Consider the following 17,128-nt stretch of genomic DNA (forward strand, 5'->3'; position numbering starts at 1 on the left):
AATTTCTACCTTCAGCAAAATTTGGAGTGAAACTATGGATTAAGATGATGCCTGGCAATTATGCTACGATAAGCTAATTACAGAGGAACAGCCCAATGGCTGCAGTTAGCTTTGGCTGGACCTCATGGATTTGTGAATGGAAGAAAGGTGATGGTGTCTTCTGAGCAGCACAGCTGAAATACCGACGCTCTCCTGCAGTCTAACATGGGAGCAAGTGCCTCCCTTTCAATTTGTGTAAGTGAATCTATGTCTGGCTTCTTGAGTCCTTTCTTGTATCTTTCCTTATTTCTGAGAAGGCTGCGCTGCTACCCTCAACCCAGCGGCTCCGCCTGAGGAGGGAAAGAGGAGATATTTAGCATAATATATCCTAGATACTTTAGAGGCTTTTTTTAACGTCTCACAGCTTGTATATAGCAACCATGTAAAAAGGATGTTTGGTACGTGCTGATATTGGTTCCTTCTAGGTAATTGTTAATGCTTCAGCATTAGCATCACATTCTAAGCTCGCTTTTATGTAGCGAAAGAGCAAAATGGAGTCTCAGTGTTTCAGCGCATGTTTGTGTGCATTCGCCATGGCAGCACGGCTGGACGTGGCCTCCTCGAGCTCTGGCTTGTGGCTTTACTGAAGGCGTGTGTGTTACAAGCTGAAAAACAGCTTTTCTACAATGGTTCAGCTACAGGTCTATAGGAAAGTCTTTCCTTTTTCCCTCTAAAAACATAGCAATAAAAATATTTAAAAGGCTAGTTTTAGAATGTGTTGGGATGATGCTACAGGAAAGTTAAAGTTCCCCTTTAAAAAGAAATAATTCCTGATGCAGAACTGGTAAATCCGGATGTTCTGCTCTCACTGTGGGGTGTAAAATGTGCGAGTGGGTAGAAATGGGTCCTCTCCTCCATGGCTGCGAGCGCAGCCCGCCTGAGGGGAAAATGAGGGCAAAATGTAGCACAGTGGGTAATGTCACCTGCTGGCAAGGCAGGGAGGGGGTGGAAGAGGAGGGAAAGAGGATAAGGGAGCAAGGGCTCCTGTGGCTGGGCGGCATTTCCCCCTTTCTTAAACACGTCCCCTGCGGCACCGCCAGCGTGGCTGAGGGGCTCAGCAGGCCTGGCCGCAGAACCTGCTAGAACCAGCCAGAACCGGCCGTGCCCCGCCCGGGGCAGCCCCCGCCTCTCCTCACAGAGAGCGCTCAGCCCCGCTGCTGCCGCTGTGCCCAGGCGCCCGGCGCCACAGCCCGCCTGCGCTTCAGCCCCTGTACTGGGCAGCCTAACAAGATGAAAAAGCAGCTCCCGAGTGCAGGTTGCTCGTGATTTCTTACGTATGTTTTCGCATCGGTTAATGGGGTAAGAAATTCGGAATAACCGGATGAGCAGATGGGAATCCTTTACCTACCATGGATCCTGCCGTGGCTGTTGCTTAAATTTCTCTTCAGCCTCCCCCACGAATCTTGAATTTTTTATCTTTGTGAATTGGGTAGAAATTCACGAATTTCACGGTGTTGGAAGGTTGTGCACTAGCACTTGGTCACTCTGTTTCCTGACTGTCGGGGCAGTTCTTGAGGAAGAGGTTTAGCAACTCCTCCCTGTCCTAAACAGGGCATCTGCCTCAACATTTTCTCTGAATATAGGTGTGAATGGGTTTTATTAGGATTCACCCCATTGCAGGTCGTGTCTCAGCTCTACAGAAGAAGAATGATACTAGTATTTTAAGAACATGCAGTAGAAGTAAAATCTGTAGTAAGATGCTATAATGAGGACAATAATTTTACCTAAGATGTAGACCCTTGGGCTTTAAAATCATAAAAACAATTTTCTGCTTATCACTTGACTGTTTTTATTCCCCAGAAATCATTATCTTCTGTTCAAGTCAGGCACACAGTAAATAAAGTCTCACCAGATCTACAATTTGTCAGAGAAAGAAGTACATTTGGTGTTCCTCTGGAAACCCTCATACAGGACGCAACACAATGTGGAGTTCCTTTTCTTGTGACACAGATGGTGGAGTACCTAGAAGTATTTGGTAAGTTCCTGTTTTCTCTGGTCTCTGGAAACTCTTATTCTTTAAGCTTACTTTACATCTGTAACTGCTGAAAAGTCCATTTTTACAATTACTATGCTTTTTTAGAGGAGCTCTTGCTTTTCGTGATCCAGTTCTTATCACACAGATATGGTAATGCAACCGTTGCTTACTATTTCTTACTTCTTCTTAAACAGGTCTGGAGCATGTGGGTGTATTTCGAATTAGTGGTTCAGTAAATAAAATCAAGGAATTGAAGCAGAAATACAATCAAGGAGAAGAAGTAGACCTTATTAATGACGGAGATGTTGATTCTGTGGCCAGTCTCCTGAAACTCTTTCTGAAAGAACTGCCAGTGGCCGTTTTTCCAGGCAACATCTGTTCTGGCTTGCTAAAAACTTTCCAAGGTACAGAATGGGAACTTTCCAAGCTTCTGTCCTTTCTCTGACAGTGACAGATAATGTGTTCATTGCACCTTCCTATAAGCAAGGATTTAAGTTTCCTTGACCTGAGACTGATATTTAATTGCTTTTGGTGGATCAGTCTTCCAGGAACCTGTCTATAGTCTTTTTTTTTTTTTTTTTTTAGTTCATTAAAGCTTTTGGACTCCTCAGTATCCCCAATAGGATAGGGCGTTCTGTAATCCTGTCCTGTATTCTTCGAAAAAGTAGTTCTTCTGCATGTTTTCTTTTTAAATTGGATACCTTACGCATTACTGTGATAACATTTTTATTTTTAATCTAATCACTATCATCATGCTGCTTCTGCCTTTATATAGCCACTGCCTCTCTTCTCCCTCTTCCAAGCTGAAGCCTCTTTCTCTATTTAACCTTCCCTTGTACAGGAGCCTTTTTGTACATCCCTGTTCCTATTTAGTACTTTTTAACAGTTTTCTTATAGTCATCTTGGACAGCAGCGCGTGGAGCAGCATGAAGCATTCAAAATGCAAAGCCAAGTTGAGTACCTGCAGCAATCCACTCTCTAGTTCCTTATTCATGGCTGAGCTAATGCATTCAGACGATTCTGCCCAGTGATTTTGAGTGAAAACTAATTCAGGTGTATGCATAAAAATAAGTGGGTTTTGTGGGTTAAATTGCAGGTTGCTTTTCTTCAGACTTGATCTGCTAAGTGCCAAGTTACGTATGTGTTTACAAAAAAAAAAAAAAAAGGAAAAAAGAGAAAAGGAGTCATTTTCATCAACTATGAAAGTCTATGCTGAAATATCTACAGTTTTTTGCAAGCACCTTGTTTTGACTACCCTGGATGGTCTTGCTGTTCTTTTTTTTCTTTCTTTCTTTGTGTTTGGTTTTTTTTTTTTCCCCTTATCCATCACATTTTCTGAATCTCATTAATAGATTGAGCACCATAGGTCTTGGCCTTTATGAAATGTATTTTTTAGGGCTGAAATTGCCCTATAGGGCATGATTTGCTATTCACAATGTCAAAGCTATGTAGATGTGTCCTGGTGATCTAGGGCAAATTTGAGCATCAGCTGCCAGTTATTGAGCAGTACTGTCATCTCAGTTCTAATAACCAGCAGACTTTTATCATACTAATTCTGAACTACTGATCAAATAGAATTGTTTGTGAATCCATTTTCTGCCTTCTAACTCTCCTTTGAAGAATGAGAACCAAGAAAATGCTAAGTATCCCCAATTCAGATTTTTAAACATCTCTTGTATAACTACAGTTGCATATTTATAGAGCAAAAATGTTTTTAGATGATGAGCTACCAATTAGTCAGGAAATGAAGATGATGTGGGGCTGAAAGGGTACAATTTCTTATTCCTCTTAATGAGAATCATACAGCATGTGTAAAATCTCTGGGGAGAGTCAAGGCTGACAGTCCTGTATCATCTTTAAAGGCAGCTCTAAGGATTTAGGCACATGACTACTGCTTGCAATTCCATTAGAAAAGCAGCAAGTGCTAGATGATTCTGTCATAACAGGAAGAATAGCAGAAACAGTGTATATAAAACTCAGTATCTGGAAAATCCATGGTACTTAAATATTAATATGTAAAAATTGTCAAAAGTACAAATTCTTTATTTAGGACATATTTATTCTTTATTATGCTCTGACATGTTTTAAAACCACCTCTCTTTTTTTGGATCTATCATAATGGCTATGATGAAAATTGTGTTAGGAATATCTATGTAACAATTTTTTCCCCCACCCCAGAGCACAAAATTCACACAGCAGAATGCATAGAGAACCTGAGACGGTTGCTCAGCTGCCTGCCCAAAGCCCATCAAAACCTTCTGCAGTTCCTGTCTGCTTTCCTGATAAAGGTAGCAACATACAGCACAGTGAATTTCATGACTCTGGAAAACCTAGCCATTGTGTTTGGACCTGCTCTGTTCAAGTGAGTAATCTCTATTTAGCTACCTTAAATAGTAGTACTAGATCATGCTTTATGGTGAGGCTTGCTGTCGTAACTGTATGTCCTGTAGTAAGTGGAGCATTTTGATAGTTAAATGTTTATACAATATATTATGGGCAGATGTGACAGATTCTGAGCTGGCTGACCACCTTCGTCCTATTAGGCTCTGACTGTCCAGGTCCAGCCTCAAGTAAGAAACCACCTGAAAAGAAGAGGCATGAGGAATGGAGAACTACTCCTCTTTTCTTAGCCAAGCTAAGTGCTGGCTGTGGAGGCTGCTTAAAGGCTGCCTTGATTCTGAAAAGCCAAGACTAACTTTGACCTTGTAATAGCATTTGATATGAGAGAGAGGAGTCTCTTCTATCAAGGAAGAGAAGTAACTCATTCTGCTCCTGCCACTAAAATGCAAGCTGACATCCGAGCAGAAGCGAGCTGAGCTTGCAAGCAGTGAGTGCTGGGCTGAAGCTAGAGATTTGGGGTGATGGTGCGTGGACACATAACTGGATGCTAATAAAGAAAGGTGGGAGGGCATATGTCGTGTAAGTCAAGGTCATGAGAAGGAACAGCCTTAGAGTGATCTGATAATGTAGGATTTTCCAGTGAAGATGGAGCAGTTTAGTTCTCTGTCCTATCCTTCATGTTGACACTAGAGGATGTTAAAATGTTTCTATCTGTCTTACAGGTGTAAACCTTTGTTTTAGTGGATCGTAGCCATTCCAGCTTAATGTGAACTATAAGCCAATGGCACTTTGCAAAATGTGTATGTTAACAATTAGTATTTTCTATGCAGTAAAAAAAAGCCTTGTTATTTTTCACTTTCTTTGTATGGCAAGCCAAGTAAGTTATTAAGAAGATATGTTCAGTGAAATTTGTACCAAGTATATTAGAAATCAATGACAGGCTTTGTTTTGGGGAACTGCGCCCTTAAAGCTTGCTGCTCTTTCCAAAGGTCTGTATGTCTGCCTCTGTTTACCTGATCTGTGGGCTTATCACCAGATGTACCAGGATATAACCTTTGCAGGTGATATAGCTAAAAGGACCCTTACTTTAGCAAAAGCACAGCTAAGGAGAAGAATCTAACAACATGTAGTGTGGTAGGAGTTCGCCGCCTGCCACCGTAATAGCCATTCACTCCTGTGAGAATAGGCTTCACCGTGGAGGATGTTCAGTGATGGAACAAAGCAGTTCTACAACCAAACCCCAAGCTCCTTAATATCTGCATGCTAAAATTAGTAAATGAGTGCAGGCAGACGAGGCTTACTTCCCAGTGTGTGGATTAGTTGTGTGGTGATACGTATAAACAGGTAACAGCCTGATGCCAAAAGTCCTTCACCAAAAATCTATCACTTGACCCTCACACTAACGCAACAAGAACTGCACTGACTGTCACTCTTCTGCCATCAGACCCCCTCTGCTATCACATGGGGCTTCTGTGTATGCACACACATGCAAGAATACTTTATTTTATTCCTTGATCTCCGTTCCCAAATTGCCTGAACGTGTGGCCACTGATTTCTGTGTCTACAAATGAGAATCCAGTAGGCTCCCGTGTTGATTCATGAGCTGTTTCAGTTTTTCAGCATCCCACACTATTTTGGGAGATGGTCCAGCTACTTGTGAACATGCCCCTCTATCTGGTTTTTAAAGTACACTTGGTGCTAAACTAAATGCTTGTGGCAGTGACCTGTCTGAGAAGCCTTGAAAATGATCAGCATCGGGTTTCCCTGCCAGTGACTTGTCAAGACAGCACAGCTACCATAAATAGAAGTCTGTCTGCCCTGTGAACATTAACTCCAGCTTTTTACAGTCATTCTGATGTTACCAGCTCTGGGAGAGAAACCAGTAAGTCTGGAGCTTATTTTTTGTAAAGTGTGTAACTAGTGCTGTCCTCGGAAAGTTACCTCCTAGGATTATGAAAAATGACCTTTTTGGTAGTTGTGTGGAGAGGACAGCCTTGCAATTGGCATTTTCTCTCAGATTGCTGTACCACTTCCTGCTGAGTGACCTGAGGCCTCAAATGATTCAGAATAAACCATTTGTATTACCCTGTGCAGCAGCAAGATTCAAGGTAGTCTAATGTGGCAAACCATATGTGCTGACACAGGGAATAAGATCATAAATATCCTTTATGTTTTCAGAGCAAGAATTAGTGCAATTAGCCACCACATTATGAAACATTTGGCAGTCAGTGTAGATTCACTGGAAACTGAGACACATTGGATAGTACTTGCCATAGGTGTTTAGTCAGAACGCGAAAGGGGAAAAAACAACTCTAGATCTAATCTGCAGAAATGTATACCCCATGCAATTGTTGGAAAAACCTTCTGTATGTAATGGCAGCTCCACTTATGACACTATTTCATTGCAGGTGTTAAAACTGTTCTGCATGTGTTCTGGCAATCTGCATTTTTGTACAATTACTTCTTCCTTCTTTTACTTGTTTAATGCCGACTAGGTTGTTTATAAGCCTTTTTACTTTAAATTTTTGATCTATTTATATTCACGTGTAAATTCTGTCTGTGATTATCACCTGTGTCAATCTGTTGACACTTTTATTTGTGGAGACCTGTCATGTTTGTAGTTTCACTGAAGTGACTGAGTTGGAATATTTGGTATTTAGAACATGGAACACATATGGGCCTTGGGGACACAAAATTAGAATATAAAACTTGCTGCTCATTATACCTTGCAAGCCTAAACTGCATATACTTCACAATCAGTAACTATGGTAATTGCAGCACAAAAAATACAAGCTTTAGCACAGGTATTATATTGGAAGTCTAGTTACAGACTTACAGAAAACTCCTATTATGAATTTTAAATGCTAGGAAGCTAATATGACTGCTTGTGTGAAAACTGAATGTTAAATAAGCTGTCTCTTCTCTATTTTTAGTCTGTTGCAGCCCCTTAATTTAATGCTGCTTATATTATTTGACTAAAATCATCCTCATATTGGAAGAATTCTGTTATGTTATTAATATATATGTTTCCTGTTATATTATTAGTATATATGTTTCTTGTTCCCCTTCAGAGTGGTGGGACCCAAAGTGGGATTAAGGAAAGAAGGTATGTTTCAGAAAAAGCATAACTGAGTAAAACGTAACTGGTGTTAGGTTGCTCCACCAGCACCTTTCACATTGCTTTTATCTTAGATTTTTGACCCTGGAATCTGTTGTGACCCTGGAATCTCACCTCCTTGTAGGTAAGGGAGCCAAAAACATAACTTGTAGGTCAAGTATGAGGCTGGTTACTCCCTAGACTTTCTTTGCTAAGCTTCACTCTTCTATCAACTTACACTGATGATTTCTTTCTGCCCATCCTCTGAACTACTTATTTCTGTTGCCGTTCATCCTTGTGAACTGTTTCATGTCCTGCTAGTCTCTGTAAAATGCTGAGGAGAATGTGTTGCTTTGCTTTTATCAGAGATTCAACTGATGTTATTTAAGTATCTATGGGTACTTTGTGATGCCTCATCTTGGTAAAGAGATTTCTGCTACAAACCTCAGTAAGTAATTCTTGCATGAGTGTACAAGGATGCTAGTCAACCAGCTGTTTGCTTCTACTCACTTTGACTCATTCTTTCTGTAAATTTGCAGCAAGCCTCTGCCAGCAGGGAACCTTAGCAGATCTCCTGAACAAAGCCAAGGCAAAGGACTGTATGGATTTTCTAGCTTGCACTTTGTGGCAATGCAACTTTGAAAGCTATAGACTGAAGGAAACGAGTAGCTGACTCCTGATGATCAAGTTTGATTTGTTTCTTATTTGTAGTGAGTTTGATTTGCACTGTGTTTGTGTTGCACTACAGCTGATCACAGGGCTTTTATGGTGAAGTGCAGAATATACTTCATAGCTGTGCTCTCCCTATGAACATGTTCCTGGATTTAGCAGTGTATGAACATGGTTCCTCTATTGTTAGGCTGATAATATACCTTCTGCTAGCAGTAGAAGTGTCTGAAGAGGCAGGAAGTGATTATTTTACAAAATTAATTGAAAGTCATTGTGGAAGGTGGCTGCAGGTAAAACCAAATATATATTTGGAATATACATCTGTTGCTACCTGTGAATATCTGTGGATGAGCAGATGTTGATATTTGGAGTCAGCTGTAGGGTTGCATCCCAGAGTATAGCTTAGATTTGTTTTAAGATGAAATGAGAACAGGGCACCGAAAACATAGGCTGCTAGTAAGGGAAAGTGGGACCCACAAAGTAGCGTGAGAGCTGTTTATCTTCATGAACAGCTTATGGAGTGCTCCTTGCTAATAACAAGTTAACAGCTGGTAGAGATGGATTTGGGAACATATGTCTAAGTTAAGCTGAAAAGGAAGGCAAGGGACTAAAAAGATTGTTTGTATGGCCTGTGAGTTGAGGGTGCTAATGTTTGGGTAAGCAATGAATAATCTCTTAGGATTGTTGTAGGCAGGAAAGGCTGTTGCTCAGTCAACCAGGTTTACAGGCAGGCTTGCTTTTTGTGGAGAAGCGGAGTCTGTCCAGAGAAGCATAGGAATACAAGAAGGAGAAATGTTAGCCAACCCTAAAGAAAGAAGTGATGACACAGTAGTTTATCCTGTAAATCTGTCTACATTGTACCTGGCTGTAACTCTGCTTAAACCATCTCCTTTCAAAAGGAGCCCAAACTCAAGTTCATATGGAAACAACAGTAAGTTTACAAAAGAAGAATGTGAATGAAAGCAATTGGGCTCAGTGTGTATATTTGTACTTTAAAATCACGAATAATGAATGTACTGATTTGGCAAACAGAAGACTGGTGTGTGCATGTCTCCACGTTAGTCTTCAGAGTTTATGAATTTTTTGTTTAAATATTAATACTGTGCTGGGTGGAACTGAGTTGGTGCAGCATGGCTGGAGAGGCTGGATTAAGGTGACAGCATTTACGTAAATGTCCTCGAAGCTTCCAAAGAGTTTATAAGGGGAATACACAGTTCGTTCAGGGAACAAGGTTAGAATCCCATATAAAGAATCCCTTGACTTTAAATGATTCCAGTGTGGTCTACTTGTGTGGATAGTACAAGTTCAACTATGATTTATTAATAGAATAAACAACTAAAAACCAATCTGTTAGTGGGAGCATCCATAAATTCCACTGCATGATGTGCCTGATGTCTGTGAATTTATAAATTACAAGACTGAAACAGTTTCTTACCTATGTTTTTTTTTCCAGGCAGTTCTGGTACTAAGACACTATAGCCATCAAAGTTCACCTTCATAAACTAAGCTAGAACAAAACAACTCTCTTCCAACTCCAATGCCAGTGAGTGATGCCAACTTTCTGGGGAATGTTTTTTTTTTGTCGTCTTCATCCCTGGTTTTATGAACTTCATGTCTGAGTTGCTGTCAGGTTCTAGCTATTTTGCTGTATTACCTCAAAGATTCATTGTGTTGTGAACCATTCCAGCAAACTAGGGCTCCATCACTGTGATCTGAGAGCTCTTGAACTTAATTCACCTCCTCTTTCCTTAGGGTCCCTGTCAGTCCCTTGGCTTGTGAAGAGCAAAGGCTTTATAATGGCCTCCTGCTGTATTTGCTTCAACACCATGAGATGCTTTTTCTTGACCTGAACCCTTCTTTCTCACAGAGACAGGCAGATGGCCTTCAGGTAAGAAAGTTACGTTGATTGCTTCAGCAACTAATCAAAAGTGCTTCATTAGTTTGAAACCTACAAACGGAAATATATTTGCTTACACACAGTATAATTAATGACTATAACTTGTTGCCAGCAATGTAAATATTCATATGCCTAAGCTAGAGGGAAACATGAATGTTTAAAATTCTGATTTTGAAAAAAATGCAAGTGCAAAAGTAAAGGTCAAGAATAAAATCCCAAGTTGTTCCACTTTAAATATCTTAATGCTGAGCTTTGTTAGATCAAAGCCACTGGATTTTTTATCAAGTGAAGTACTTTTTATTTTGTGTGTGTTTGGCTCTACAGTGGCAATGCAGGGAAGCAAAACCAGAAGGGTGAAACTCCTCTCACCTTTCCAGAACTCACTGTATGTTTCAGCTCCTCCTTGGGCATATTCTTTTCTAAACATTGTTAGTACTTTGAGTCATTTTTTGCCTTTTTTGTGAAAAACCTCCTGGTGGAAGAAACATGATAGACAAATGCTAGTTTAGGGAAAGGGTCAATATAAGTCTTGTTTTCAGTTTGTGATGTGATGTATCATTGCTGCTTCTCTTGAAATTGATTTTTAGAAAAAGACATGAAGGAAATGTTGTAGCAAAACCTACAGTTTAATACTGCACCCTGCAGTTACCATACATCCTCGTGGTTCATGACTAGATTGATAGCAGTGTGCCAGATCAGGTGAAGCGTTATGAAAGATTTGCATTGCATGTAATTTTAAATCATGCTGCTCATGTTTGTAACTCCTTAATTTCCTGGCTTCTTTCTCCAAGTATCTCTGTTAAGGAAAACCAGCAAACTTCTAATAAAAAGTAAAATTCAGTATTTAGAGGATATTATGTATCCCAAACATTTTATTGAGACTGGAATGCTCCTTGGAACCTGTCTTTTAAAATAAATCATGTACAGTTGTAGGTACAGAGAACAGAATGCATTGATACAAGGATGTTTCTGAAATATTCCTGCTATGTCACAGGACATGGCCCCAAATCTAAAAGTAGGATTGTTTCACACAAAGGCAGTGTTGGAGCCACACCTCCATCTCCCCTTAATCTCTGAAGATGTCCCATGTCACTACCATCTTTGAGAATTCCTGCAATCTGTACTTAAATGAGCATGCAAGATGGAAATATTAGCTATCCTATTATATATGCTTCTGCTTGCAAAACTACAAGAAGCATCATCGGCTAAAGGAAACTGGAAAGGTATTAGAGAAGTCAGGAAACCTGGCTTTCTATCGCAGTGCTTTTGTTTTAGAAGCAACTTCACTCCCTGTAATTCTGCAAAATGTCACAGTCTGTCTGGGATTGTGGTGATGTGGGAAAGAATTCTACTGAAAAGATCCTTTCAAGTTCTTTAATAAAACCTCAGACAAGGCATAGCCATGAGGCACTCTCCTGCTCTGAGGTAAGCTTATGAAAGAAATCCCATATGTGGGCGAGAAGGGAATTCAGTATTCAGTGGTTGATCTTGTTTTTGTAATTTCTGGCAGGAAACCTAGCACGTTGGATAGGTACCCTTCATCTTTCATAATATAACAATTGCTCAAAGTCCACTAAACTGGAAACATCAAAGTTAGGTTTACAAACTAAACATATTAAAAGTGCATGTTCTAGTTCCAGCAAAAGAAGCAAAAAATGAAATGGCAAACCTGGCTCGGATCCCTTGTAGCTTCCTGGAAATGAGACTTGCTTTTATTGGCTGTTTCTCATCAAATAACTTAAAGCAGTTACACAGATACTTGCATTTGAACTACGTAATTCGTGTGACTTTGTTGTTGTTGTTGGGGTGCCTTTTTTTCCACAACATTATACGTTACCCTAATTAATTGAGCTTTAACAAATTAAAGCCATTCTAATCTGACAGGCATGCCATACAGCTGACATTGGCTTAACCTTCAGTTGTGGTGTTTGTAGGCTGAGATGGGCAAGACTGATTGCTCCTGAGCAGAACTCTTAGTATCTTGAAGTGCCAGGAGTCATCCCACTTACTCTGCGTCTGCAGACTGCTTCAGACTGACAGACTGGGAGAAGAATTTGCAAGTTTTTGAAAGGCACCAGTCTGATAGTTCAGAACTATTACCCTGGGCTGGAGAGTAGGCTATTCACAGCTACCTATTCCATACAAAGATAGTGTTTTAAAACATATATCTAAGCAACTCTGTATTTTAACTTGTCCTTTTTCCTACCCGTTTTATGTTGTACTTTTTTTTTTTCTTAAAATAGAATTGGAATGCTGTAAAATCCTGCCAGGTTTTTGTAAATTTTTTAAAAAAACATTTTAGATATTTTTTTAAATGTACCACCCTGAGAGTCCGTTAGCATTTAAAGCTGTCCTATAACCTTCTGTCGTAGCTTGCAAACTCCACTGGTACTAAAGTGATTTCCCTGTTTGGCTTAAATCATTCTTTAAAGGGAGGCTAGACACTTTGATGCTTTGGTGTTTTGTTTTTTTTTTTTTTGACCTGAAGCCTCTCTAGATAATGGTGTTTAATCTGAAGCATATGACTAGCTGTGTTGGGGGTGTACAAAATTAGCTTAACTTCTATAGTGTAATTAAATTATGAACCAAACCCTGCTAATAGCAATTTGTCATGCTGTTTGCCCTCATAATTTATGAATCTCACGTTCTAGATAAAAGTTGACTATGGATTTTTTTTTTTTTGCATCTAGTCCAACAGTGTTTTTCCCATACCTCCTTTTCGTACAGAAATCATAGATAAATCTTTCCTGAATTATGCATGCTACCTTTGTCTTGCAAACAAAAAGAAGCATGACTAGGGTGCGTACAAGCCACCACATGTATCACCATCAAAGCATGGGATCCGTTAGAAGAAGAGCCTACATCCTGAGGAAATTAGTCTCATTTCTTGTTTTCTTTTCTTCCTTTGTCCTTTTATGTGTGCTTCACTATGTATCAGTAAGACTGCAGGGACTGCCTATTGATTGGATCCCATGTATCTACTCCCTACAATTGTGGAACCCCATTATAAAGGGAATGCAGAGATCCATAGGGGCTGGGGAAGTGGAGCTGGATAGAATCCTGGACCTGGAGGTTGACCGCAGACACCTTAGAGTGAATTTCTGAAACTGCAGTGTGGTTTGGAGTCAGTCAGAACAGTGCAACTAAATATTTCATAGAGACTGTATCTACTCAAATTATGGTTTTATTGGAAAGGTGTTTGTGGTCTGGCATTTGGTCAGTCTTAGATTTTTAGTCCTTTTCAAAGAGGAAATGGATGTTTTTGTATTAACCCTGTTTTGGGGGGGGGGGAGGTGCCTCACTCTCATCTGACACTGCCTTAACAAGGAATTGCGGTCTCCCAAATGGACTGTCCTCAATTGGGAGGACAGTAATAATTTAATTGGTGTTTTCCTTTGCTAATCCCATGACAATGCTTGTGGAGTTAGTTGAAATCATTCAGAACAAACAAACAGTTACTGTCTCATGGTCTAGTAAACTGAAATTTCCAGGTTAGACTAAATTGTCTTGCAAAATAAATTTTCTTGGGTAGGGGATCAGAGTTCCAATTCTTATTTGTGGCTTTTAACAATTGTTCCTAAGTTTAAACTGGTGCAGGTCTTGATTATTTTCTTTCATTTAAGTTCTTTGCTTAGCAATGACAACTTTGAGTTGGGTTTAGACGTAAACATAGCAAATCCTGTGTGTACCATGTGAACTGCCAGGAGATTTGTCAATGTTTCTGTAGGGATTGCTGTTACATTATAGAAAGACTTCATATTATTTCCCACTCCACAGAAAAAGTATTTTCCCTAACCTTTGTAAATTTAGCAAAAGCATGGACTCATTAAACATTAAGTTTTAATTTTGTATTTGAGTACTGCCCAAACCAGAAGACTGGATAAAAAATGCAATACATTGAGGATCAAAGTAGGACCTGGATATCCACAGAAATTGTGGCAAATAGATTGTAAGGATGTGTTTTGTTTTGTTTTTTCTTCTGGATAAACGTTGCAGAATATTTTACTGCCTGTAGGCATAAGGATTTGATAAAAACCACTGTAGCCTAGACAAGTGTGACTTAAAACAACCGAAGTGGATGTGGCTGGAGTAATTGTTACTCCTTCTAGCTCTCAGTGCCAGAGACTTTCTGCCTATTGGTGGAGGGAATAGGGCACGGAGAGAGTGAGGTGCTACTTCTGTGTTGTGCCTGTGATCTGCAGCAGACCGTCCTTTGTACTGGAGATCTGTAACTTGGAAGTGACAAGCATGCCTGGGCTCAATTTTTAGCGAACTGTAGGGTGTGGAGGGAATGTCACTGATTTAATGTTTGCTCCAGCATGGCTGGGAGTTTCTCTTGACTTGCTGTACAAGTGCTCTGGGACACTGCTTCAACCCCTTTCTATGACTTAGTGGATTTTGTTGCTATCCATTTTTCTTATCTCTTTTCTCTCTTCACCCTCCTCCCAATATGTAAATCTTTATAATTTAATTTTTTGGCTGGGGAAGGCTGCACAAGGAGAGAATATTGGCAGGAGAAGGTGTGCTGTGTGTGATGTGAAGCACACCGTTGGCTGTGCTTTACAGTAACAAGCAGCTTCAGCACAGAAGAGGGAAGCTGGTCAAACTGAAATCCTGTGATTCTTTAATGGAATCAATAATACAAGAACAGGGCTCAGGCAATCACACTAGCTGATTGCACCAATCACTATCATTCAATAATGATAGAAAGTGTGTGAGGGAGAAGGTCTTTCTAAAACTGGTCACTGAGAAAGGCCTTTCCTGGCTTGGAAAAAAAGGTTTTGAAGGCAGTATGCTGTACAGAAACCAATTAAATGGAGACTCACCTTTGTTACTTCTCAGTCTGTGAATGCCTGTTTTCAGCTTTGCTGTGAACAGAGCATTTCAAAAGCCTCTACCATAGTCAGGCTCTCAGAACTTACATTGATTGCAGATTAAAGAGTTTTATCTGCAATTTGTGAAGGACAGTAGTACCTGGTATGTTCAGACTGGCAGCTTTGCTTACTAAGATCAGCTACACTGCAAGCAAGAGTATTATAATTAGTCAGCTAGTGTACACATTAGGATAACACAGATTTCTGCTTTCAGAGGATCTGTGTGGTCTTCCTCTGGTGTTTTTGAAGTTTACCACACTACCTAAACCTAAGACTTGTGGCTCTGAGATTTTCAGGCATCTCAAGGTTGCAATAGAGGATGAAGCTGGCAGTGTTTTCTTCCACTTGGTGTCAGCATTGTTCTCTCTCACTCCAGTGCTGTTATTTGCTTTGAACATAACCCTTTAATATGTTCCGAGTACCTATCTTAAAATTAGGTATTACATTTCTATTTTTGTAACATATCAGAACATCAGCCTGTTCCTTCTTCAGATAATTACTGATATCAGAGAAGCATGAAGGAAGGGTATGAATTCACTTCCAAACCATTATGAAATACAAACCTTTTTTATTTTGTGTTCATGTCACCTTCCTTAGCTCAGCAGGACTACCAATAAAATCTCTTACCACTTTTGTATTCATTTTCTTTGGTGTACACAAGCAATTTGATTTGTTTGCTGATGATCAGGGCTTTTTGAAAAAACAAAATCAGAAGGGAAGTCTTTGATAGGAAGATCATTGCTTGGGAAATTAAAAATATTTTTACTGAAAGGCTTGTGATATGCAAGCATCAAAATATTTGAGCCTTTTTACTTGTCACTGGCTGTAATATTAAGGGAAAAAAATGACATTATTTTAAACCCTTAGTGTCTTTTCATTTCATCAAGGTTAAGGATGGGAGCGGGAAATGTTTTCAGAAAAGCAGGCAAGAAATATAGAATAAAACACAAACTGGAAAAAAAATCCACTGTCAGAAAAAAACCAAAATAATAAAATCCCATTTTTAATTTAACTGTAGTTAATTGTACTTCACTTAATTGTCATTAGTTGTAGAGCTGTGCAACAGTGAATTTAATAGGCATATTCTGAATGGGCAGATTTCCCTGAAGCTGCCCCCACCCCCTGCCTCAGCAATTCCTGGACTGCTTTGTTCCTCTTTAATTGGTTTATTTCACCTATTCTAGCAAAGATGCAAACATGCTGAAGTACTTAAACAACCCTAATTGAGAGAAGAATAGGGCTAGCAGTTATTGTAGTTGTATGCAGAAAGGCTTGGATAAATCTTGAAAACATATTGGCATGCTCCTAGCATAAAGCAGTTTCACTCTTTCCCACTTTATTTGGGGTTTTGCAGTCAAGCAGAGCCAGCAGTATTTAACTTCTTTGCTGGAAGTAAAAAAGGAAATGCATGTTAATGAGTCAGCATTTCTGCTGAATAGTTTCCAGAACTATGAAACTAAATATTGGGTACCTTTTTATTTCGCTATGAAAAAGGTAAGGGATGAAATATGCCAGTAATAAAAATAAAAATGCAATTGAGCCAAAAATATGGGAAACAAAAGGAAATGTATGGAAAAGTTGTGTGCTGCACCTGTTCCCCAGGGTTCGTGATTAGAAAAGTTTAGTCTAAGTTGTCCTGATTCACTGATACATCCTTTTTTTTTTTCCCCCCTCAAAAAAAGAAAAGAAAAAAAAACCCTAGATATTTATGGAAAAATCAGGGACGAATAACTGGAAAAAACCTGTAAAAGTATTATGGAAAAAGCATGATACTTCAGAAAGTTTTAATAAGTCCAAATAACATAACACCTCCATATGTACTTTCTTTTCCAAATGCATTTCTAGACAGTTCAAAGACCATTTTTAATTTAAACAAACATTACTGCAGTTTGGCTTTGCATGCATGGGTTGGCTTGTGTTGCTGGTAATTTAGATGGACGCTTGAAGCTGAGGTTCTGTCAACAACTTTAATTCTGACCTTTGAATTTTCACTGACTGTCTGCTTTAATTAGATGTTGCCCTGTTCCCAGAGGACTGCAGATGCGTGTGCAAGGATTCTGGCTAGCAAAGAAATAGTAGTGTGGCCCTTAGGCTGTTCTGCCAAGTGGTGAGGTAGTCGGCTGTGCCTGGAGATGAATCATGTTAAAGGATGCTGATCGGGACTGAATTTTTCTGTAAGCTCTTAGGAGGACAAGGAAATACTTGAGGGGCTGCTGCTGTTCAATCCAGCATTGCTG

The 17,128-nt window shown here is 39.6% G+C and overlaps 1 protein-coding gene across 1 annotated transcript in view; it reads left to right on the plus strand.

The window, feature by feature from the left end:
* Nucleotides 1-1,989: 1,989 nt before the first annotated feature.
* Nucleotides 1,990-17,128, plus strand: part of FAM13C (family with sequence similarity 13 member C) — a gene marked incomplete at both ends in the record, with an annotated part of 127,320 nt that continues 112,181 nt past the window's right edge. The window contains 4 exons of the mRNA XM_082002398.1: nt 1,990-2,014; nt 2,209-2,418; nt 4,193-4,376; nt 9,873-10,008. Coding sequence (XP_081858524.1) covers nt 1,990-2,014; nt 2,209-2,418; nt 4,193-4,376; nt 9,873-10,008 — 555 coding nt within the window. The remainder of the gene's footprint in view (nt 2,015-2,208; nt 2,419-4,192; nt 4,377-9,872; nt 10,009-17,128) is intronic.

Source organism: Phaethon aethereus (assembly GCF_964289735.1).
Source record: "Phaethon aethereus genome assembly, chromosome: 7".
NCBI lineage: Eukaryota > Metazoa > Chordata > Aves > Phaethontiformes > Phaethontidae > Phaethon > Phaethon aethereus.